The sequence below is a fragment of the Amblyomma mixtum genome, chromosome 2 (genome assembly GCF_055824585.1).
Source record: "Amblyomma mixtum isolate Tamu chromosome 2, ASM5582458v1, whole genome shotgun sequence".
Taxonomy (NCBI): domain Eukaryota; kingdom Metazoa; phylum Arthropoda; class Arachnida; order Ixodida; family Ixodidae; genus Amblyomma; species Amblyomma mixtum.
Genome location: NC_143013.1, coordinates 251,495,000 through 251,520,512, shown reverse-complemented (window position 1 = coordinate 251,520,512; position 25,513 = coordinate 251,495,000). Strand labels below are relative to the sequence as shown.

At 46.6% G+C, this 25,513-nt stretch overlaps 1 protein-coding gene across 2 annotated transcripts in view; it reads right to left on the bottom strand.

The window, feature by feature from the left end:
* Nucleotides 1–11,190: 11,190 nt before the first annotated feature.
* LOC149363518 (uncharacterized) overlaps nt 11,191–25,513 on the bottom strand; it is a 153,346-nt gene continuing 139,023 nt past the window's right edge. The window contains exons 2-5 of one of the 2 annotated variants that reach the window (XM_089573518.1): nt 23,650–24,095; nt 17,213–17,552; nt 15,794–15,911; nt 11,191–11,465 (exon numbers count right to left, since the gene is read on the bottom strand). In XM_089573518.1, the coding sequence (XP_089429644.1) occupies nt 11,335–11,465; nt 15,794–15,911; nt 17,213–17,552; nt 23,650–24,095 (1,035 nt within the window). In that variant the 3' untranslated portion in view covers nt 11,191–11,334. The remainder of the gene's footprint in view (nt 11,466–15,793; nt 15,912–17,212; nt 17,553–23,649; nt 24,096–25,513) is intronic. The other variant, XM_089573519.1, reaches the window with a different exon arrangement.

The following is a 25,513-nucleotide window of genomic DNA, read 5'->3' as shown; positions in this document are numbered from 1 at the left end:
CCTATTTTCATCACGTGTTTGCATTGCGATAGCATTTAAAGTTGTTGATACCTTTGCCGGAAGTGATTGATGGAACTTGTGAGACCCAGGTCGGTCTTCCCGAGCTCTTCCCATACGCCACCTGCCATGTTTGGCAGGTGGAAACGTCATTTCCGATTTCGTGAGGTCACTGCCGGGCTGTGACGTCACGTCTCTCTAGCCAATAGGATTTATTTGCTCTGGTGGCGTAACTGATGATGTCACTGCAAGCCAGCCAATCAGAATTTTTCTGGACAAAGCCAGGCGGTCTCCACCAACTTTTTGCACTGCTGACGCTTCTATGCAATCGCATATAATGGGGCCTCACTTTTATTTGATATTTAGCACTAGGGAGACGATGCGCACAGCGGTGCGCTTCTTATTCGTGTGTTCAGGCCATCTTAGTTTAGGCTTAGAATTCTCTCGTCACATTACCGCAGAAATCCGGCCTCATTCTACCTCCTTTTCTCTATTACCACGAACGCATTCGCACACGCATATGGTCCGCACATTAATAACATGAACCCTTCCTTCTTTTTAGTTCTGCCGAACACCACTCCAGCGCTTGTTTTCATAGCAGGCCAACTTCAGACCTGTAAAGTGGGGAAGTTACGCACTCGCAAGCCTGGATCGAAATTTAATTTGAGCTCCTCGTCTCGCCGTCAACACGTGGAGGACCAGTGTCTCCTGAAGCAGGGCTATTAAAACTGGCGAGGCGTTAAGTGGCTCGCGCAAAGCACTGTCCACGGCTCCCTCCTCTTCCTGCTGAAGTACTACGCAAGCCAACCACGTAAAAAAAGAAGCAAAGTCGAGAAACAAGTGCGCGATCTCTCGCTTTAATTACAGGCCACATTAAACTCGCCCTGAGTGATTACTTCGCCTTTTGAGAAACGGGACGCGACACGGCCCAAATTAGAATGTGCTCGTGTGGTCTTCTCTTCGGAAACCCCCCAACCGGGAAAGAGTTGCCGCTGCATGTTCGCACACTGTCTTTCTGCGCCCCAACAGCTTCGGCTATATTCTGCAGAGTTTTCACAGCTCCTGGCGCTTAGTCGCCCGTATACGTTACAAGATGTATGGCGGCACTTTCGCAGCTTTTAAACATTTCCGCCAGCGATCTTCTCTCACGCCTCGAGTACAGCTTAGTGTTAAAGTTCATTCCCTCCTCCTTTCTCTCTCTCTCTCTATTATTGCCTTGCGCTGCCCGTTGACCGGCTCGTCCGCTGGACCGTGAGTTGTTAATTGGAGGTCGGATGTCCCAGAGGTCCCGAAGGTGTAAACCTGCGCTGCAGGCCGAGGAAGGGCAGCGCATTCTCGACTTACGTTGGGCCTCACGGGGTCTTTCGTTAAATCGTGATGGTGTGCGCAGGATGCACTAAGATTGATACGTTTTGATACTCTGTACTTGCCGGTGGTGCGGTAGAAGCTCGCACTTAGCGGAGTATGTGGCCGAAGGTACGTGAAGCAGTAAGCAATGCGTCGATGCTGCCAACATCATTGCAGGAGGAGGTTGCGGAACGGCGCTTTAGCTTGCTTGGGCTGAAGCTACATCAGATGTAGATCATAGATTTGCAATACTGTGGCCACAGATTTACTGGTTGATATAGGCTTTGCTATGGTTGTAATAGACTTTGCGGTGAAAAACCACTTCACCAGCATCATCATCAGCCTGACTACGCCCACTGCAGGACGAAGACCTCCCCTATTTATCTCCTATTAACCCTTTCCTGTTCCAGCCGCGGCCACCGTATCCCCGCAGGACTCTTAATATAATCCACCCACCTAACTTTCTTTCGCCCCCTGCTGCGCTTGCCTTCTCTTGGAATCCACTCCGTTACCCTTGACGACCAATAGTTATCTTTCCTTCGAATTACATGCCCTGTCTGAGCCCATTTCTTCTTGATTTCAACTACGATGTCGTTAACACAAGTTTATTTCCTGACCCACTCCGTTATCTTATTGTCTTTTAACGTTACACCTATCATTTTTTTCCTTTCCATAGCACGTTGCGTTGTTCTCAATTTAAAATCAATAATTTTCGTTAGCCTTTATATTTCTGCCCCATAGGCGAGTACCGGTAAGACACATCTGTTGTATACTTTTCTCTTCACGGATATTGGTGAACTGCCATTCAAAATCATCTCAGAATACCTGAAAAATGCGCTACACCCAATTATTATTATTTATTTCCATCTCGTGGTCCAGATCTGCAAAACCACTTATGTTTTGCTAAAATAAGATTCATACTACAGGCCCCATAGGCTGCATGCAACGGTTATGTTCAGTCATCCCAAGGCAACAATAATCCCATTTATCCCATACTTTTCTCTTCACGGATATTGGTGAACTGCCATTCAAAATCATCTCAGAATACCTGAAAAATGCGCTACACCCAATTATTATTATTTATTTCCATCTCGTGGTCCAGATCTGCAAAACCACTTATGTTTTGCTAAAATAAGATTCATACTACAGGCCCCATAGGCTGCATGCAACGGTTATGTTCAGTCATCCCAAGGCAACAATAATCCCATTTATCCCATACTTTTCTCTTCACGGATATTGGTGAACTGCCATTCAAAATCATCTCAGAATACCTGAAAAATGCGCTACACCCAATTATTATTATTTTATTTATTCCCATCTCGTGGTCCAGATCTGCAAAACCACTTATGTTTTGCTAAAATAAGATTCATACTGCAGGCCCCATAGGCTGCATGCAACGGTTACGTTCAGTCATCCCAAGGCAACAATAATCTCATTTATCCCATACTTTTCTCTTCACGGATATTGGTGAACTGCCATTCAAAATCATCTCAGAATACCTGAAAAATGCGCTACACCCAATTATTATTATTTTATTTATTCCCATCTCGTGGTCCAGATCTGCAAAACCACTTATGTTTTGCTAAAATAAGATTCATACTGCAGGCCCCATAGGCTGCATGCAACGGTTATGTTCAGTCATCCCAAGGCAACAATAATCCCATTTATAGTCTCAGAGCAAGTGCATACCGCGTGGGAGTATTGGGCTAATGAGCACTAAGCTTATGTACTACCGAGAAACACTCAACTGCATTTTCAGTTTTGTGCAAGAGGTCTTCACTGCTTCGCATTCTTATATTGCAACGAAGAGCTCGTGCTTGTAGTTTTCGAGCTCACAAGCACCATTAACACGCTGTTGCTCATAACAAATATCAGGCGAAATCCATTTGAGGCATCATTTGCAAATATGAAGGCGCATCGCTGGATGTGTTTTGCCAAGAAGGTGATCTAAGGTATGTTCGGGAAGTGGGGTGAGGTATGACTGTGTAGTGTTGTGCAGAATCATTAAGCGACCTATGCTATGGTCGCAGACCTTAGAGCGGTGGGAGGCCTGGTAAACTTATGGCTGCGTGTAGTTTGAGCCTGGCAGAGCTAGACATCTGGCGGGGCTTGATTCATTCAGAAAAGGTGCCTTCAGAATGAGTAGCGGAGTCACGCGTGCCTCTCGCTAAAGTCGCCTTGTCTGGCACGAAACAGAGAACGTGCTTTGTGGTCAAATATCAAAATGAAATTGATACTGAAAGTAGACTCACTGTTGAGTAAGGCGCGCGTTAAATTCAACACCATACTTGGTATCGCCACTTCAATAGCTGACCTCTACCTGCTTGTTTCCGTGAACAGCACTTCCTTACTACAGAAATCAATAAAATAAGTAAACTTCGATTTGCGTTATTTGTATCTCTAACGCCTATGATACCGCAGGGCCTGAAGAAGCAGCGACTCTGAGAGAAGCCGTCTGACAGGTTTGCATCTTACCATCTTCTGCGCCTATTTGTTGAGCAGGAAGGAAGTCGAAGGTTGCACGCCGGATTTTCACCCAGTTTTTCGTCCATGCTTCGCGACAACACTTTGGCGTTCACGCTGCAAAGCTTACCTGGATGCAGTCCGGGTGCGAGCTGTAGTATAAAAATATATAAAACCATAACTATATATGCACGACCACGCGAAATCTGCACAAGATGCTAAAAATTACGCTTCGAAATGTGAGTGAAATGCATCTCAAGAAGATTCGCCAAGTTAGAGGTTTGCTGAATGGGAACTCAGTGCATGAACTGAAATAATGTATGAGCTGCCGTTTGATGTCTGTCGCCAAGCGAGAAAGAAAAGCCAACACGCAAAGCAGCCTTTTGTATTTGTGGCAACGCGTTAAATTCCCGTAAGCGATTTCCTTTCTTTCCTTCTTTCCTTTCTTTCCTTCTTTCCTTCTTTCCTTTCTTTCTTACTTCTTTCTTTCCTTCTTTCTTCTTCCTTTCTTTTCTTCTTTCCTTCGTTCTTTCTTTCTGCTGACGGCAACCAACGCTACCGGTTAAGCCGCTTGCATTTTGCATTCGTTCTTGTATTCGGATTTTGTATTTGTATTAGTATTTAGTATTTGTATTTGTAGCATGTATTTCAAGTTTAGTATAGTTTATTGGTTCCTTGGTTTTTAACGTTCCAAAGCGACTGAGGCTATGAGGGACGCCGTAGTGAAGGGCTCCGGAATAATTTCTGCCACCTGGGGTTCTTTAACGTGCACTGACATCGCACAGTACACGGGCCTCTAGAATTTCGCCTCCATCGAAATTCGGCTGCCGCGGCCGGGATCGAACCCGCGTATTTTGGGTCAGCAGCCGAGCGCCGTAACCACTGGGCCACCGCGGCGGCGCTATTTAAATTTTAGCCGCATTTGCTGCACAGCGACAAAAATTGCAATGCACAAACGCCGCTGCCCAGAAATACGATAATAGTAAGCGATGTAGGGGAAAGAGCCCCGGTGGGCCTTATCGCGGAGAAATGCAATTGCAAAATAATTGTTTGCACGTATGATTGCAATTAAGTCTCGTCAGCGTTGTGATTTGGCGCTGCAGAAAAGCCATCAGTTGCTTCAGTACCATACTACACAGCTGAGCTTCTGTGCCGACATGAATTCCTCCTGTTTTTTTTTCTTGTTTTGTGAACACTGTTGTGAGAGTGTGGAGGCGTAGTCGCCGAACATTCAGCGCCAAGTGGGCGGATTGCGTAAACCGGATTAAACTGAGTTTCAATTTACACCGATGCTGTATAAAGGTCGCGGCGGTCCTGCTACCACAGGAAGGACAATGTGAGCTGATTATGCAAACCCGCGTTAAAAGTAAGTTAAAGGTCAAGAGCAAAGAAACGACTTACTCGGGTACAGACAAATGCCTACGGCATTAATACGTACCTTAGTTCGTTTTGGCATTCAGGCAGGTTGGAAGTATAGACAACCTTACCTCTCATTTTTCACTCTCACATTGAGATTTAAAGACATCTCCATGCTGTCCTTTTCACACATTCGTTAGCTTCGTAAAATTGAAAATTTTCTTTGTGGAAGGATGCGTTGAGACTAAGCAGTGATTTTTAGACCTTTTTCACTGTATTCAGTTTACTGTGTTGTCTACACTAAAGACTTGTTCAGAAAGCTGTGTTCTTTTCGAGCCCCCCGAGTATGCGACCCCATCCCACGCTGCGACCTGTACAGAGAATTTCGCGTGAAATACGGAAAACAACATCTCAATAATAAGTGCATTCTAAGGAATAACAGTGTTTATTGTATCGACTAACAACTGTCTACAAGTTCGGGACGCTTTGTTCGTCAGTACATGCGGCGTCTCATAACACAACGTTGTACGCGTTTTTTTTTTTCATCAGATTTTTTTTTGCTGCAACAATTTGCTTCAGGCGTCACAACAAGACTGAAAGCAGAAAGATCGGAAAAGGGAGAGCGTGCAAGCAGGCACAATGTAAAAAAAAAAAAAAACTAATAAAGGCAATACACATTCCAGAAAGCGCCCAAATTTTGTGTTCGATAAGCAATGGCGTTCGTTGACTGTTTGCCACCACACCAAGACACTGATGCAGCGAACGGGCTCATCCTAGAGCGATAGCATTGAAAAACATTTCTTGTTTGCCAGGAGTTCAAAAAATGAACTTGGCAGCCTTGCGTAGGAAGAAAATAAATTTTCCACTGGGGCAATGGTTCTCATTAGGATTGAGCAGAGAGGCATTAAATAAGAAAAGTTCCGGAAAAGGAGGTGACGTTGCTCGATTGGTGGATATCTTGCGGACACTAGCTGATATGATAAATATACGATAAATCACATAAATCATCCCCAACGCAGCATATGGTAAATAAACAAAATAAAAGAATAATTCTGCGCTTCTGTATAATGCTAATAGGAAAACATACAGTGCTGTCGTTACTGCATTACAAGTCTTCTACAAAGGCTGCTGTTCGGCCTGAACTGTGGAGCGCACCAATCCTGATCACTGCTTCTTCCGGAAGGGAGGATCTGAACGACCTTGTTCAGGTTTTCAGCGCTGTCTCCCGGCATAAAGGAAAAACAATGCGCATTTGAAGCTAGCAAGAGACTTCTGCTGATAATGACCTCTGGAATCAAATGGCATTGCGTGCTTTTAATATTTATGTTGTTGACTGACCTATCCGTAAACAGAGCCGCGCTTTTCGGATACCAGTGTCGGAACGTGACTTGAAAGGGATAACTCACTGAAAGTGGTAAATGTCGAAACTGTTTATAAGAACTTGTTGCAAATTTTTTATTGCAGGAGACCGTGCTGAAAGCAAGGCGCGACCAATTGGCGACGCACCCTTTCTTGGTTTCTGAAGCAAGGAAGAAGAATATCTCTAGAAATGAAAAAAAAGAAAACTCTGAACTTTCTAAGATAAAAAAAGAACACAGGACAAGCAAAGGTTACCCCTCCAGAGTTGATGATATGCGCAACGGCTGTTGATGCTATGCATTGGCTGCCTTGAACGACTGGTTTGGAATACATGCCTCTCTCAACTAGAAATAGGCTAAGAACAGTAAGCTGCATTACGCGTGCTTTTGACGGATTGAGCTTGACCCTGTCCCGAAAGCCCGAGAAATTTAGTATTACAACTATAGAAGGGTGCAAATAAATACGGCTTTAGAAATGAACAAATATTAGGCTTCCCAAAGTCATCGAAACTTCCTGCTTTAGATTTAGAGCTGAGTAGTGTTTACGCGCTTTTATTTCCTCTGATGAATTCAGCTCGGATTAACACGACCCCTAATAGGAATCGAAACTTAGAGCCAAAACAGCTGCGAAATACGTTTCTTTTTTCAGCGTCTGCAAGAAAATTCATCCAGCACACAAACTGGCGGGGACCAAGAAATCTTGAATCAAGTAAATGAATCATGCGAAATGAATGACTCAGGTAAAAGACTAACGGATGTAGGCAATGAAACGCTTAACATGCACTTCACCTGACGTAAAGGGTAATCATGCACGCTAGCTAAAATTGGCCTTCGGCTCGACAGGCTAGCTGTACGATTCCTCGTAGTTAGATAAAAGAAACAAATGAAAGTTACCTCATTCGTGCGGGACTACAAGTCTGTCTAAAGTAGAGAGATTTAGCATAACGCGATCCTTGGCCACTACCACCACCCGCTTCAGCAGGGAGCAACTGCGCATGCGCAGGTCGCCCTGAGGGCGCCAGAGGGCGCCAGGTGCTGGCAAGCTGCGCGCACGCCTGCCGCGTCTGGACCAATCAGCGCGTGCGCACTGGCTCCACGGTGAAGAGGATCGGGGATCGCGGAATGCTAAATCCCCCTAATGCCTTTGGATTAACTTTACCTGGTGTACGCCTCCAGTGACTGTAACCACAGCTGCCGAGTTCCAGGGGAAGTTGTGAACTATCTCACAATGGTACATCAAAATGACATGTCAGATCCGTCATTACTTACTGGTAGCAAAGTTAAAGGCAAGCCACTAAAGCGAGTAGTCCAGGATTTTTTTTTTCTAATTAGGCGGGGTAGGAATAAGAGCCAGGGTGGTAGTTAGAAAGTTGCATTACTCACACCCATATATGCATACCACGAAAATTTTCTCTGGCGCTAGAAGCGTTGCCAAGCTAAAACATTTTATTTCACCTTATGGCGGAAATTCGCTATTTGTTGCGAGAAGTACTAAAATTCCCAAAGACAGTCTGTACAGAACTTACAGACTATCTGCTTAATTATGTAGTTTTAAAGCCAGCCATAAAGCCGTAACTCGAGACATAGCAGAGCGAAGGACAAAATTTGGGCTAATAACTGACCATTTGTTTTTAATCAAGCTGTTAGTCTACCTGCAGTCATCTGTTACCCTCTGCTTTGCATTGCAGTTGTTTTTCTGTTGGTTTTGTTTGTCCCGACATGTTCCACCAAGTGACCTGACTTTTAGCTTTGTTCAGATACACAGCGCCGTGGTCCCAACCAAGCTTTCCTTCAAGGTGAATTTCTCAGATATCGGGACCCGTTTACACGGCAGCACCTTTTTATCAAAGTAACATGATTTATCTTTGACATCCCAAGTGCATCAGTTGTGCACAGGCATCGCTGCAGCGTTTGTTCACGGTAATTTCTGCTCCCTCTAAAAGAACAGCAAAGAAGTAGGAGTTTTTCTAACACTTTCTCTGACATGGCGAGGCAAAACAACTTGCAAACAACCACACGGCCTCCTCCAAAACGAGGCAGCAGATCGCGTTAGCCAAGTGTCGCATGAAAGCAACGCATGCTTATGCCCCGTCTACGGACGCCGGTAACAGATTGAAGGAAGCACGGAAGCCTGTGTACAACAGTCTACAAAGGTATGGCGGAATGGAGTCAGTATGCGGCACAGTAACACGCAGCGAAGTTGTAGCAACAATAGATGACATCACGCCACTACATGTGACGCCTGAAACATGTAGCATCTTTTTTTCTAGGTCGAGCTTTGTGTGGTGGCGCAGAAACCTTCCGTATAGCTGGTAACACAGTCAGTGGCCGCGAAGTAGACAAAAACTTTTTCCGAAAAATTTTAGCTCGGTTTTGAAGTGTGGTGCAAATGATAACACAATAGAATAAAAAGGGAAGAGAGGGGTGAATACTAAACTGTTTTAAAAAGCAAGAGGCATCGCAGAAACAAAAGACGAGACAATAAGAACTTTTGAATGCATAGAGCAACGAATGTTATAGATGCACAGAAAAGGAATCTAAACTTGTATTTTTGCCGCGGGAACTCCATCAGCACGCTCCTAGCATTCTTCGAAACTTCGAATTATTGCCCTGTGCGGCCGATTTCCTTAATTTAAATCGGATTAAGTCCAGCTCCAACCATTTTTTTAATTCCCCGCAGACGGTGGGAGGAGTCGACCAACGCATGGAGTGCCTTTCAGGCAGTCGCGTGGCGACCTTGCTTTCGCTTTTATTTTGTGTTTTAGGTTTCCGTGGATAAAAGATCTAGTCAGATACTACATAGCTGCAAATTAGGCCCACGGAAATAAAAATACGCATGGACTCTTTGCTTTCGCCGATCACTGCGTATCACTCCGCCGATGGCAGAGCGGAAAGCCGCCACGGGACTGGTTGAAAGGTTGGTCGACTCCTCTCACCGTCTGCGGGAAATTAAGAAAAAAAAAAGAAAGCAGAAGTCGGGATGTTTAAACGGATTTAAATTAAGGAAATCGGTCGCACAGGGCAATAATTCGAAGTTTCTAAGAATGTTCGGAACGTGTAGATCGAGTTCCGGCGGTGAAAATACGAGTTCTGATTCCTCTTCAGTGCACCTTTAAGAAATACATGACGCAAGTAACGCTCTCAAATGGAGGTCACAAACTGGAATTATTTACCTTCTACTTTTAGTCAACCACGGAGCAAACAAAATAGACATAAAGAGAAGCGCGACGAAAGATATCCCGAGAATTTCGGTGCGTATTTGCCGTCACTGGCAGCGATTCAGCTTATTAGACGCTAAAACTATTTTAGTTGCTGAGGAAATTACATGAAGAAAGAGAATAGCGCAATAAGTTTAATACAAGCTAGAACATTCAAAAATATCCCCAGAACTTCTGAGCGTCGAAGAGAAACACAAAATTTGAATTTATAGGATGCCTGATTAATAAGATGGAAAGGCGAAATCAGTACTTATCGCTTTAAGCTGCTCTAGAAGCGATGAGATTGCTTAGCATGCGTGAGATTTTGAGATTGCTTAGGATGCGTGAGATTCTGCACGGAGCAACGCTCCTTCCAGTGCTGTGTTCATTAGAACACAAGACAAAGCCTCTTATGTATCTAATTCCTCAAGAAACAACGCTTGTCTCTGTTGCTCGCTCTGGCGTTAACTTTCGAGCCGATGATTGAAACAGGTTGAATGAACTTTGTCGCTTGCTCCTAATTAACGGTGCCCCAATGCTACCAGGCAGCGCATTCTCGCTTCACATGAGTATCTTGAGGTTATATTTTGAGCCGCATTTGGTTTTAGTTTTTTGCAGTTATAAAGTTTCACAATTGTTAAAAAAGTCGAAGAAAATTTCGTAAGAATTAAAAGGAAGCGAACAAACATCCCGAAGCACATAACGCTTAGTAAATTTGTCACAGAGCGGAACTATTCTACGCTTATTTGAGTTTAACTCCGGTTCCCTCGAGGAAAAACTGCGCAACGCTTAGCTTCAATATAAATCTCGCGTGCAGGCTTGTCACGTACAGGCCGGTTTATAGAACACTTTCCACTTTCCCCGGCCAGCGTGGGTAATCGCCTTCACATTAATGAGGAGAAAAAAAAACGCAAGCTACTGATTAAATTGCCAAAAGGGTAAAATAAAGCAGTGTACAGAATGCAGTGCACCATACGGGATGGAAGATCTGCCGAAAAATTCCACCAGACACATTAAGAGCGAACTACTCTGCATAAGACGCAGCGTCCTCGGTCACTGCATATACTGACAAGCATATTTTACCGATCTGTCTTATTACGATGTCATGCTTCGTGACCATAATTCGATACTGCGATGCCAACGGGCCTTGTGGCCCCAACGTCTAATCAAACACAGAAAAGAATACCACGGAATAAAAAGGCATGGGTACATCGGCCCGCCAATGTGAAGAATCGCAGATGCAGATAACCAGCTCGCACGCAGGCTTAAGCACGACCGCACACAGCTCGCCCTGGATACTTTGCACCAGTTTTCTTGCAAAGAGTAGGGTGCACAACGACGAGTTTGGGGGAGTAGAAGCAACACTGGCCAAGCTACGAGGGAATGGACAGTATCGGAGCTGCCTTCAGCGGGTTGACAGCTACGAGCGGTGGTGGTGGCAGCGGGATATGACGGGGGTCGCTCTGCTCGAGCCACGGCTTATGCGGACCAGGCGACATTCCTGCGTCCCCTGGGCAGCACGAGATGACCGCTGGGAAGACACGATAGAGAGGGGGACGTGGCGCAGGTCGTTGGGGGGCGTAAGAGGAGAGAGAGGGCGCTGGCAGCGCAGCCGCTCATGAGCGCGGCAGCGCCCCCTTGCGAGCCATGGCGGCCACGTTGCGCTTGTTCTCGCCGCGGGGCCGGCAGCGCTTCGCGAGGCGCTTAGGCCTGGCCTGGGGCCACGGAGACGTCGCCTGGGACATGTCTGCGCACATGGAGGGAATAGGGAAGCAGAGGAGGTAAGAAACGGGAGGTGTTAGCTCTGTCGCGAAACATATTCTAGTTTACACACACACACACACACACACACACACACACACACACACACACACACACACACACACACACACACACACACACACACACACACACACACACACACACACACACACACACACACACACACGCGCGCACACACGCACACACACACACACACACACACACACACACACACACACGCACGCACACACACGCACGCACGCACACGCACACGCACACACACACACACACATACATGCATACATAGCACGCTACACAATCACGCATTAATGTTGACGCCTACTCGTTTTTCACGAGAACTATAGCCCGGTGGAATAACTTTGCAGCTGTGCTTCCACAACCATTCAAAAATGGCATTAACCAGAACCTTTAAAATGCATCTTGTATAAGTTGAAATTCTGTACTCATGCTTGTATTGTTCTTTGTTGTTTTTTCTTTTTCTAACAGCCTTACTTCGTGTAATCAAAGAGCTTGTTTACCGCCTCCACTCTGTAACGGCATTCACCGGCCAACAATACTGGGAAATTAATATTAAGACACTCTTGCGCATCGGATAGTGTTGCCAAAACAAGGGCATACGTAAACAGGTGCACAGTCATGATGCCATGACACTAGGGACAACTTGCATCCACCGACTATACTACTTCAGCTCAAATACTGGGTTACACAAGCAATTCTGTCCCGTCACCCGACATTACCGAGTGTGCGATCCGTCCACCAAGCTATTCGACAAGCGTTATCTCTAAGTTTCTTGCATAACATATGAAACATGTTATTTGCTGATCAGACCCACCTCAACACTGGACAATCTTTTCGCCAGAGTCAAAGTGAAACATAGAAATGGAGTTGCGTGGCGACGTGCAACTTGAAATTGAAAAAGTGATTAAAAGGTCGTCAGTCCTGCCACCTGCGTCACACGGTTTCTTTGCTTTGCATGCCTTTTTAGAACCCTTTCATTTTCTCATCGCAGTAGCTGGTATATAGGTGTCGGGCTGCAGATCCCTACTTTTCTTTTTGTGTATGATCCTATCATACGAGGCATTTCAATTTTTTTTTTTTTTTTTGGGGGGGGGGGGCAGCAACCACCCTTCACGTGCCGAAACCCAACCGCTTATGAAACAAGGGTCGCCGAAACCAACGAGCTAATTAACGCTGTTGCCGTTAGCGACGCAAGAAACTTGCTTGCCTTCGTTTCTTTTCCTTAATTAAAATGCAGCTTTTTTCAGATATATACACAATATTTAGGCGGCGTCAGATGCGTACGGTTTCAGGATTTAAGACATTAATCTCGGTTTACGGAGATCTGTGCCTTTGGAAACCTTGCGTGGTAAACTTGAAACAGGGTGTGTCAACAATTTTGTGGGCGACTGCAACATAATGGCGGAAAATGCTAGTACTCTGCAGAACTCTCGTGAAGCGTCATCTTTATGAAGAGCTCGAAGCACTGCCTCGAGCTGTGGTATCGTGCGACTGTCAAGTCGTAGTCAGACTTGCATGTGCCGCGTTACAAGAAATGGAGTACTTCTAATAAATTACACTTTTTTTTAAATTTGTCATTCATTCACTACATTTTGCAAGGGGTAAAGTTCTCGGTAATCCAAAAATTATTTTCAGTAATCGATTACTAGTGATGCTTTACATTTTTTTTCCTAAAACCAATTGTAACCAGCGTTACAACCTAGAGAATCTGAACTCGATGGCGAAAAGTGGCGTTGCACGGCATCCTCTCACTAGGGTGGCAGTTCTAGCGCGCTTAACCGTGCGTTATAGCGACAACGGTCGAGCTGCGGAGAGGCCGCGCGCGCGATAATTTCTGCACATGCAAGTCCAAGCGACCCGCAGTTGACCAGGCGCGTGTTCAGTACTCTGCATTTCGCAATTCACCAAGACGGCACCTACGGTTTTGTAGCGAAAGCTACATTGGCCACGAACTTGCGATTTTGCTGTGGCGGAGCTCCGAGGAGGCACAGACACCGACCTTCAGCCGTTGCCTGCGGACGCCGCGCGCTCGCCGCGCCATCTGGCATGACGTCACACCACGCGCCTCGCCGCGGAGCTGCCACCGCTGTTTGGTGTGACGTCACACCGCTTGCCTCGTCGTTGCGCTCGCTTTCGCTACGTATATCCTCGAATAGCCGAGCTAAGCCACTGCCAATTTTTCTTTTTTTACCTTAGGACCTCCTGCTGTATACACAAACTGCACGCTATTGCTATGTGTAAAAAAAGAACAAACATTTCAATTTAAATTTAAGTTTGAATTTGAATGGAATGTCATGTTCAATGAGCTTGTGCTTTGTACCGTTAGTGCGCTAGTGCCCAACCAGCGGAGCGCGGCACTTCGCGATAACGTCGAGGTATTGTTAAAGCAACTCACTTCCCTCCGGCGCGTACATAGAGATACTTCAGTGACGCTACAGATGCGTTCACTTGGAAATGGGAAAAAAATGCTCATGAAAACTTCAAAAACAACTGCAAGTGAGCTGAAGCAGACTATAGATCAACCAAACCGCACCAGCTCATTCTCGTCCATGTAATTTGTGATATATGCTTACATAAGACACTTGTAAAATAACTTAAGAGTGATAGGTAGAGAGAGGGTGCGGTAGATGGTCCTTGGCGATCACAAAACGAACAAGGGAGGGGAAAACCTCAGGTTGCTAGAGCCAACGTTTCGACAAGGGGACTTGTCTTCGTCTGGGCAAAGCGTTCATCATCGGCAGGGATTAAATAGGGCCTTCGCTCCGAGGAGGAAGGCCCCGGGGGTGGGGCAGGAAAGTGGTGTGGGAGGGGATGCGTGTCAGGAAGGGGAGGGAGGTGAATCATGATTCGTTAGGCTGCAATAGTGGGACAACTTATATCTGGGGGGGGGGGGGGGTGTAATGAACAAAAGGCTTTGAAGGGGCTGCGACGGGGGGGGGGGGGGGGGGGGGGGGGGGGAGGCGCTGGGTGAACCTGCAAAACTCAGATAAAAGGATTAGTCAGCGTGGTACAGGGAAATGAGAACAAGAAAAAAAAAATAGGCTGGCACTGGAAGGAGAAAGGAAGGGGGGCATTTCCAAGGAAGGACAAGGCAGGGGGGGGGGGGGGATGGCTCGTGTTCAGACAAAGCCAAAATGTGGGGGCGGAGGGGGTAACAGGAGTGTTATGGTTTCCGAGAACTGGTAGCAGGGGATTAGGAGAAAAAGAAGAGAGAGAGAAAAAAAAAAGGTGAACAAAGGGAGAGGGTGACAAGGCCGGAAATGTGGTGGAAGATATGACCTGGGAAGGGTGCAAGGAGCGACAATATACTTATGTGAGGTTCTAGGAAATAGTCTGACCACGTGCAAGACATTTGTTAATTTAAAATTATGCTGACCCTGGAATGTACCTGAGAGATTCCAGGTTTCCTCTGGACATGTTAATCCCTGTTGGTTGCAGTGTTTTAAATTTGTGGATTAGGAATGCTTCTCTGTATTTTCTGTCCCTTGTCGATTTGAAGCCTGACTGAAGAATGAACAATTTGAGTTCGTCGAATTTGTGATGGCGTTGATTAAAATGGGTCGACACTGCCTTCTGTTCATTCCGTGTTGTGTCAGCCCGGTGCCCGTTTAATCTGGCACTCATTGTTTGTCTTTGTAAGTGCTCAGTTATATTTCATGGCCTGTATTTGACCACTAAAAATCGGTTACATTACAGATAAAGTAATCGTAATCGGTTACACGTTTTCTGTATCGTGTAGAACACTAGTCGTAATGAAAGAAAGGAAAGCCCGATGAACAAGCAATTTTATTAACGTAACAAGGGGGCTAAGTTGGTAGGAATTTATCATGAAGGAGTACAAACAAGACGTCGACAGACAAAGAAGACAGCACGATGCGTTGCTTCATGATGAACACCTACCAAGTTGTTCAACTTGTCACGTTAGTAGAGATTAATAATTTGGAATTTCTGTTTCTTTTTTCTAAGCCCGCTACGAAATCCACAATCAATCATGTTTTCACTCCCTGAAGCAAAAAAATAAGACAAAAAATTCATGCCCCTTTGTCATCAGTTCTAAATAGCAAACAACTGCACAGTAGTGAAGTGAACATGACGACAAACAACTGCGCTACTGAATGATTTTCTAAGCTTTCCTTGTAATCACCTAATGGGAAGCTGCTGCGCTTGACCTTAAAGAAAGTGGCACGAGTGAACAACTCGAACAACTTTCATCCGTTAGTCCACAATGGCAAGGTCCATCAGCTGCCGATGCTTCCATATGAAACAGCCACTCACCAGCGCTAAGCAGGGGCCGACGGTAGTTGAAAGGTGGAAGCCTGCCCGTTCTTGCCAGGTGGCCCAGGTTCCGTTTGACTTCTTCCAGTGACGGCACCAGCAGAATATCTTCCACATCCTGCGTCACGATGCAGAGCGTGCTTACCTGTCCGCAATATGCTCAAGAATATCATTGTTCACGTAAAACAATATTATGGTTCGATTGATCGCATGACGGAAGGCATGAACATAGGCTCAGTCTCAATACCACCTGCTCGACCTCCACGCACTACATTAGTGCAGACAGTTCATTCTCGAGAACATCCGGCTTGTTGTGACCCCGTTGTCTGCACCAGGCTCAACTGCCCTTATCAAACGTTGCACATCACTGTTATCGTAACTTCTTATGTTTCCCGAGTGGCTCGTGTGGAAACCATAGGGAACACACGGGGTCCATAGGAGTATACGAAAAATGCGTACGGAGAAATCGAAATACTCACGGACTCCACGTCCCATATAGTAAGTAACATTAGATATGAAGATCATGTAAAGACTACACACATAGGATACGGAAGCCATACACGAAACGTATGGAACGCATGCAGATTCCCGGATATTTCCCGAATCAGACGGACTCCATATTCTCATAATTTCATACGCATGGCTCATATGGAACGTTTCAGTGGGTATCCGGATTATCTTCCTAGCAGCAGAGATGTTAATGCGATAGTTAATGGCTACGACTGACTACGATGACAGCGCTCTCCCTCTCACAAGTCCAAGGTTGTAGGGAAAAAATTTTGAATATTAGAAAATTGTGAGGTACCGCTATGGAAATATCGAAGGTAACGGTTCATTGTTTCGATGTTTACAACAATATATCTTTTGAAGTTTTTCCATCTCTCGCATGGAACATTTAAGACTGATATAGAAAACCGGAGGGGAATGCTTCTGACGTTAGCAAGAGCGTCAATAACAAAAAAAAAATGGAAGCCTGTCGATGGAAATTCTGTTAAAACATTGATTTTTAGAGTGAAATTCTGCAATAAATGTGAAAAAACTGCGTTCATAAAATGTTGCCCGTTCAAAAGTGCTTTTTTGACCGGAATTGTTGGGTGTGGGAGTCCCACGCAAAGCACGCAAAGCCATCGCCGTCTGTGAAAGGGAATAAGGTTCATACCTCGACCCTCCGCGGTGGCTCAGTGTTTACCGCGCTAGGCTGCTGGCCCGAAAGACGCGGGTTCGATCCCGGCCGCGGCGGCCGAATTTCGATGAAGGCGTAATTCTAGAGGCCCCTGTATTGTGCGATGCCAGCGCACGTTAAAGAGCCCCAGGTGGTCAAAATTTTCCGGAGCCCTCCACTGCTGCGTCCTTCATAGCCCCAGTCGCTTTGGGACGTTAAGCCCCAATAAACCAAACCAATAAGCCAAACGTTCGTACCTCGTCATCTTGGTCGACGCAGTCGGGTGCGTCGGAGGCCTCGTCCTCTGGCACGAATTCCTCCTCGTCCGCGCTGGCCTCGTGGGCCTGAGAGCCCGAGAAGCGACGCAAAAACTCGGCCCTGGTTCCCCGCTCCGCTGAGGGCGCCGCCACTGCGACCGGAGGCAGCCACCCGTTGCGGGCCAGGGCAGCCACGTTGCGCTTAACGCGGCTCTGCCCGAGCTGCTGCTGCTCTCCGGTCCGCTGCTGCTCTTCGCGCTGTGCTCCCTCACGCTGCTGCCGCCGCCCTGGGCCGCTGGAGACATCTCTACGCATGCGCATTGTAGGCACGAACGAGAACCTGCGAGGAGCCGGGAGAACGGAGTCGGACCGGGTGGGAACCGACACTATGGACGTGTCCCCGCGCACGCAGGGTCCGTGGACACTACCGATTATGACGGTGGGAAAAAGAGGATTTAAAATGGACCTTCTTCTCCTAAACAAGAATGCCTAGGAGAAAGGACACAATGTTTGCAAGTTGTTTTTAACGCCACGTCAAGCACACTGCTTTGCGTTAAGCTGCTTGATATCTTGTACTTGTGTATACTTCGTTCCCGTTTTTTCGTTCTGCTACGTTTTTTCAAGATGGATCAATACAAACTGGCCCAAACTTCGGTGTTTTTGATCAGGACAGCGCTCGTAGTAACTGTTGGAGGCCTCGATCCTTGCTAATTGGTTGGTTGTGAAAACGACAAGCTGTAGCGAGTGACGAAGCAAAAATACTATTTAAGAGCGTTTTGGGACCCGTACGGGTTCCTAGATCACAGCCAAGAAACCTGAAATATATTACGCTGCTTTTGTCAGTGCCAGAAGTTTTTCTGGTTCCATTGTGGTACCTGACTAGATATACGTTCATATAACTCTTGACTGCTTAAAACGGTGGTAGTTTCGAGGTCGAAAAAGCGTTTTTCCTTCTACGAAGCGCTGACGAGTCACCGACGTCACAAGAGGGTTGTTGAGTGCCACGACATGCGGACCACATATGTGCTAATAGCAATGTCTGCCGTTTGAGGGACACGGCGTTGATTGCGATTCGTCGATGTATCGGCAAAGTTAAAAAAGAAGTGTTGTTGCCGGGCCAGGATTCCACGCTTTCATACACTCTTCCTCCTTTTTCGTCACGCGAACCAGATTCAAAAAATTTTGAGCGATATCTAATACAAAGTGAGCTTTCAACCCTGAAGTAGATTTGTGATCAATGGAATTATCGCTGCACGTTTTTTTTTACTTTAATTTATAAGTACATAACATGTTTCTCTCACAGCTATCTTATTTGTACCTAAGTTTCGGGGTATCCGGCTACACTGCTGAAGTCTGCGTTGCCTTCATTTTTTTTTTCAGCAAATATTTCTTTTTCGCACTCTATAGATCACTGCACCGGATACGCATTCAACTCCGCTACATATGACAGTTTGCTAACCTCTTACATGCACTATAGTTGCACGTTCGGGTCATTCAGGGCAAGCTGCTGTTTCTTCTAGGGCAGATTCCTGGCAACTTGGTATGCTAGATTGACAAGATCAATCCACAACTTACAGGGAAGCCGTAAACTGAATTCTTGAGGAAACGTACGTGGCGCGGTACATTCAATGGTAGCTCTGTCGTGAGGTTTTAATCATGACCCTCTCGGCTTCTGACTTCCCAGAGCTGTCAGAGGCCTCCAGTGCACCGTCGCCGATAGCCCCGGATAGCCGCTTAATATTCGAGACATTAAACCGCATCATACCACACCGGGAGGTGAAGTACTTGCAAACGACGCTTTATTTAGTCGCGCGCTTTACTTTCCCTATCTGGAGCCCTTAATTTTCAGACCGACGTAATATTTCAGCAATGTCCATAACAATTTGTGCTATACGCTGTAAGGTGGAGGCATGCGGGTGTTATCTTTGGCGGTGGTGTAATAAAAGGACCTAGAGCAACACTGAAAACTGAAAGGTTACTAAAACGAAGAAGGGCAGATCGGAATTACAAGGCCTGGTGCCTTTATCTGATAAGTGAGGAACCTTGAGACTTTTCTTTGGCCCCAGGTACATGGTATTTCTGTTTGTTAGGTTGGGAATCAAAGTGATGCTTTGACGCTGCGTGGCGTATCTGACATGCTGTGTGCAGCAAGTGTATGTAAGGAGAGAGTGTCTGCATGGGCATGGAAGGGAGGGCGGGGGGGAGGGGGTCTCAGCCTTGTGCAGTGTCGATTATTGTCACAATGTTTGCCACAAAAGATAGGTGATGCGAGTAATGGCTATCTGAGCCCAAGTTGGGTGCCTAAACAATCAACTAAAATTTCTTCTAAAGGGGTTGCATATAGATAAATTGCCACTTACGGGCCACATGCTATCATGTGAGTGCAAGGAGCAAAAATGAAAATATTTGAATTTAAGGCTGAATGATGGCAACGGTGAGCAGGGCTGCCAATTACTGCTGGTAATTTATGCTGGCATCCTAAGGACAAAACAAGTCTTGTCAGTATCATCGAGATGTTGTCTACATAATTTTACTTCAACACCTCAGCTTTGTCTCCTTTGCGCAGAACGATCTCTCAAGCTCTCGAGATTTCCCTAGCTAGACAGCAGCTAGGATGTTGTCTAGCGAGGGCGTGATGTACATTGATAGTTCTTTGCGTAGATAATCGTCATCTCAGGCATTTACCGGGACCAAGACTTGACTATGCATGGCGAGGTTTTCTTGTTCTCCTGACAGCATGATATTCTCAGGCCCCAAGTGCTCCAAAATGAACAAAGCAATCTGTTCAGTGACTCCGGCTCCAGAGAATGTGAACCGGCCCCGGCTGTATGTGTGTTCATGTTACACGGTGTTTCGAAGGAGTAAGTACCAGTTCCCCAATAAAAAATTTACCATAGTGTGATCCGCGATCCGCCGCTGTGATCCGCTTCCCACGGGACCCAGTTGCGTCTCTTGGGGGGCATCTGCGCAATTGGCGTCTTGAGGAACCAGTTCGCGGTAGCGGATCGCGGATCATACTGTGCCGAATCTCTCTAATGATGTTTCTTGGGCGGTGAAGCTCTGTAGATCGAAATGTACAGTTATTTGCCCTCCATGAGCCTTGAAGCGTTATGAGTATAACTTACTGCGCACTCAATGAGCACTGTTGTAGAGCGTACAATGGCTTGGATTGAATTGCTCAGTTTTGGCAACAAATTATTTGCAATATTATGCAGAACAGTGAGGGACTTCTTTCTGTTCAGTTGAATAGACCCCCCCCCCTCTCCTCCACTTCAGTAGGCGTTAAGGGAAAGTTCCCTCTAGTCCCAAACTCAGTTTAAGGGCTTGGAGTGAAGCGGCTTTTAACTGTCTTCAGAGATCGAATGGGTGCCACCTCCGCCGGGAATACCCCCCTCCCCCCCCCCCCCCCCCCCCCACCTCTCTCTCTCACACGCAAAGCTAGAGAATAGAGAACTGGCATTTTGCTGTTGTCAGTGTCCGGCCTCTCTGAAATGGAGAAAGTTCGAAAAGCTGGAGACAAGGCTCTCTTAGCCTCAAGCTCGCTTGGTTATGATTGCCCTTTTCTTCCTGACATGAACAAACATGACTGTAGTTAAGGCGTCGATACACAAAATTTGAAATGCGGAGCACAGATCTACAAACTGACAATTTGTAGTAATAAATCTTGAAAAAGATTCCAACTTTGCTTTTCATGCATGGTTCCGTGGAGCGTTTCAGAGCGGGCCGTTCCGCAACTCCGCGTTGATTTAAACGGAACACACTAAATGGCTCCCGGAAGACGTCATAAGCTCAAAGTAAATGCTCGATAGGTCCAGGGCGCGTCTTCTGGCAGACATTGGGAGCAATTCTTTGCTCATTTCAAAGTTCTCAAAAGTTGGCGTGGAAGATGACCTCCAACTTTCCTCTCAGCCGGCGCACATTTTTTCGTTTGTCTTCAAGTGCTGAATGGTGACGTCACAGACAGTCAGTGACGTCCCAAACCACATGCAACTTCTAATCATTAGCAGAGGCAGGCTTCGTCATGCGAGCGAAAGCAAGGAAAGCAGCACTAGCGTTGTCTTATTGCTCGTGTGGGCGGAGAAGCTTTTTGGGCAAATGTGTCTGAGAGGAAAAATTAGGCGCGCGTGAAACTCTCAGCTGTTGCTCCTTTCAATCCACAGACATAAAGATCTATGTGTATGACAACAGTTCACAGCGTCATTTCTACTTTCGCTTTGCGCTCACTTGCTCTCTTCAAGCAAGAAGGCTGTGAATGCTTCCGCTGAAAATTGTTCCAGGCACTCTTCAGCTGCTGCAGGTGCAGTTTTAAGTCTGCTCTGAGTTTATGAACTGTAGCCTCATGAACAAGTGGTACAAAAAGTTGTGAAGAAAAAATAAAAGACAGGTTCGTTCAGTCCAACCACGCTATCAGCACGTGGCGTTTTTATTACTTTGCTTATAAATACAAGGCATGAGGCTTTGGGAAGTTTAACTTTGCGTGACTGCAGGTGACTCACACGACACCCACGTCAACAATGGTTTGGCAGCCTCGAAGACAACAGCACAGCTCACGCAAAGAATTGTCAAGCACGATGGCACTCCTTCGATTCTACTTTACATTAAACCACATGTCTATGAAACGATCAACAACGACTCACGATTGTCATAATGTCAAATCGATTGTCATTCCACACATGTATTAGTATTGTGATAATTCGGAGACATAAACAAATAAAAAAGAATACACTATCTTCTACAGCCCTAGCCTCATTTGATATTCCGTTTTATTTACAGATCTTGTTTCGTGCATGTTTAATATTTTGAACTGTATCATTAGGACGATCTAGAGGCTTTTTACTTTCTTCCCCCTAACGCAGTTGTTTTTTGCGCTACCTTCTTTGGTAGCGAAGCTAACAAACACAGGCAAACAGGCAAGGCAGGCGAGGTATTAGAATTGCAAATGCGCTGCCACTACACTACGGTAGCAAATTTGTTCTCAGTGCAGCAAAGTACGTCATGCATGTAGCTGTAAGTGCGTTGACACGGGAGCGTCTAATACAAAGCGACGTGAGAGCACAAGCAAAAAGCCGCTGTGAAACGACACAGCGAAAGACACACGCAAAGAGCACGAGCATGGAATGCAGATGTGCATGAAATAATATAATGGGAAGATAAAAATAGACATGAACAAAAGGGGGTGCTTCCTGAAACCCATATCAACGTTTCATCAAGAGGGGCTCGCCACACAGGCCTCCTTGCTGAAACGTTGGCACAACACTGATAGCCTTGTTGATGTTGCTGCTCTCAGCTGATCGCAACGATATCGAGAAATATTGTTATCTCGCAAAACACGAAAAATGTTTGGCCGTCACAAACATTGATAGAATTATGTACGAGTGGTACCCTGTCGACACCATTGACATCGAATAAGAAAAACTCACAATTCCGCTTGGGCTAAGCTAACTTTCAAGTAAGCTGCTGCATAACTAACGATGCTACGATAAAGAGTGCCATCCAGACTAGTTTCTATTCGTTATCACTAATGAAAAAAGTAAAAGGAACAAGTGTGCAAAAATTGGAAGCAATCAGTAAGTACAAACCAATTTGACTAACTGATAACGGTGGTGTTGGTTTAACTTTCCCTTCTTGAATTCTGATCGAGTTATCTGAATCGTAAAGACCACAAATTTTAGCAAGACCTCACATTTGAGAATGAGAAATTCCGTCGTATGTAGTCGTCGTGTCCATGAAATAATGGATAAATCCATTATTTGATGCTGCAGTTTAACAAGTGACACTATTGGCACTGACTCTCGGTTTTCGTGCCCAGGCCGCTTGTAGTCTGTAGATTATTTTGCATCAAATCATATGAAATAGGAAAACCTTAACTGCTCCGTTCACTCAGAACGTCTAGAAAGTAAAAGCCGATGGTGACATGGCTGCAACAGAGGCGAAATTTAAAGGAAAGGAACCGAGCTCCAAAGGCGAAGAAAAAAACCTCACTGACATGTTGGACAAGGCTATATCTGGATATTTGCAGCAGCCGCTATAGATGTCTATTCAAGTGGGCACTGAATGTGGACAAGTACCCTTGTCATCTTATCTCAAGGGCGGAGGAGCTGTCGTTTTGGCAAGACAAGCACGAGACTTTTTACAATCGAACAGACAGAGAGGAGCCTGACGCTGTCTCAAGAAATATGATATCCAGCAATGCTTTACTCGCAACCGATACGTCCTTCCCCGTATGCGAGTGTATAGTCCCGCAGCCCACAACGGTGCCATGGGCGTTTCGTAACAGCCGGAAATTCGTTACAGCGAGGCTGCTCTGCCACCCGCACAGCGGCAGCGATCAACGGTGCCTAGCCCTGAGCGCGGGCAGCGGGTGCAGCACGATGCGAGCAGGGGGAGGCGGCGGGGTAGCGAGCAGGCAGGACAGAGTAGCAGCGGGGTTTATGCACCACGGCTTTATCCACCTATGCGGCCCGATGTAGGGGAAGATGGCGGCCTCGGACAGGCGGCCCAGCGCCTCGACGACGCCCATCTTGTCGGGCGCGTCGCCCTGAAGCGCCTGGTCGCCCGCCGCCGGCGTCCAGCCGTCGGGGCGCCAGCCGGTCCCCTGTCGCAGCAGGGGCGCCGCGGGCAGCAGCCGGGCGCGGCTACCAGCCATGAGCATCCGCGAGGCGGGCTGCAGGGGCGAGGCGGCCGGGCCGAGCTTTTTGTTGTAGTGGAACCGGGGCAGCCGTCCGCTGCGAGCCAGGGCCGCCAGGTTGCGCTTGCTTGCCAGCAGACCCGGCTGCTGCGGGCCGGCGACGCCCAGGTCCGCACCGCCGTCTTCGTCGCCTCCCGACGTCTCGATGCCGCTGGCCGCGTACTCGAGCTCTTCGTCCGCCCAGGACGAGCCTCCCTGCACGCCCCCGAAGACAAAGACGGGAGAGAGTGAGCTCCTCGTGAGCGGTATGGTCGCCCATTGCACGTTCTCTACAACTGCATTGTCCATAGTGAATGCACCGACAATAATCGACATAGTGACCGATGTCACAATACTGACCCCCTCATTACCCCTCATCTTCGTACTCTCCTGATTTCTATTTTTTTTTTGCTATCCCCTGTCGGAGTAGCAGGCCTCAGACGTCTTACTCAGGCCGACCTCTCCACCCTTCCACCTTTGAAGATTTTTCTCTCTGTCTCACGTTAACTCACTACCAGGTTACTCTGAACGCCTTCAGTGTATTGGCACCGAATAAAAACCCGTCGGTCATCATCAGTTATTAACAGCCGTCGATGCATTTAGTGACCATAGTCAACACAATGACAGTGCTCCAGTGCTGGCCCATTTTAAATGTACGGCCACTGGCCGCGAACAATACACTGGCTGACTGTTGTGGACAATTGGACATTGTCGAACATATTCGCCGTTATTAACATGTTTGCCATAATAAGCATATCGGAACTTCCCATGACCACCATCGACATGTAGATTGTTGTCAACGTTTTTATTGTGGCCATTCACAGTCTGCTCACCCCTGTGTAAAGCGGTTGAGCAGTGCACACCAGTGAATAAAAACTGAGAATAGCCGCCGCGGTGGCTCAGCGGCTATGGTGCTCGGCTGCTGACCCAAAAGACGCGGGTTCGATCCCGGCCGCGGCGGCTAGAATTTCTTTGGAGGAGAAATTCTAGAGGCCCGTGTACTGTGCGATGTCAGTGCACGTTAAAGAACCCCAGGTGGTCGAAATTTCCGGAGCCCTCTACTACGGCGTCTCTCATAGCCTTAGTCGCTTTGGGACGTTAAACCCCATAAACCATAAACCAAACCAAAAACTGAGAATAAGCAATAGCTGATAGTAAGTGGCAGTTACATCCTGGTTTATAATTCTATGCGACTCTACTTCCGCATAAACGTTGCCTCAAGAACTTCGCAGCTTCGGTGAGGTGTCGCTTTTTTCGAGGGCAATGCGCTACTCGAGCGCTCTACGCAAGGTTGGCGCAGAATGTAGTGATCCAGAAACAACGTACTGATTAACAGTGATCTGTGACATAAACAAAATGCGGTGGCACTGCTGTCGCCGGGTGAGTGTTTTAGATGTAGTTTTATTATTTCACAGGGCGCCTATGAGGTTGCCCCTTCGTTAAAGCCGAGTGGATCCTAGAACAAAGCGGGAAAATATGGAAGGTCGTTTAAATGCCCCTGTTTTTTTTTAAAGCAAAATAAGAGCGCGGCGAGTTTACCCACCAAGGGATGTACTAAGAGGGAGAAAGGTCCATTAAACCCCAGTAAAAAAAAAAAAACATTTCAAAATACTTTTTTTTTCCTTTTCAAAGTG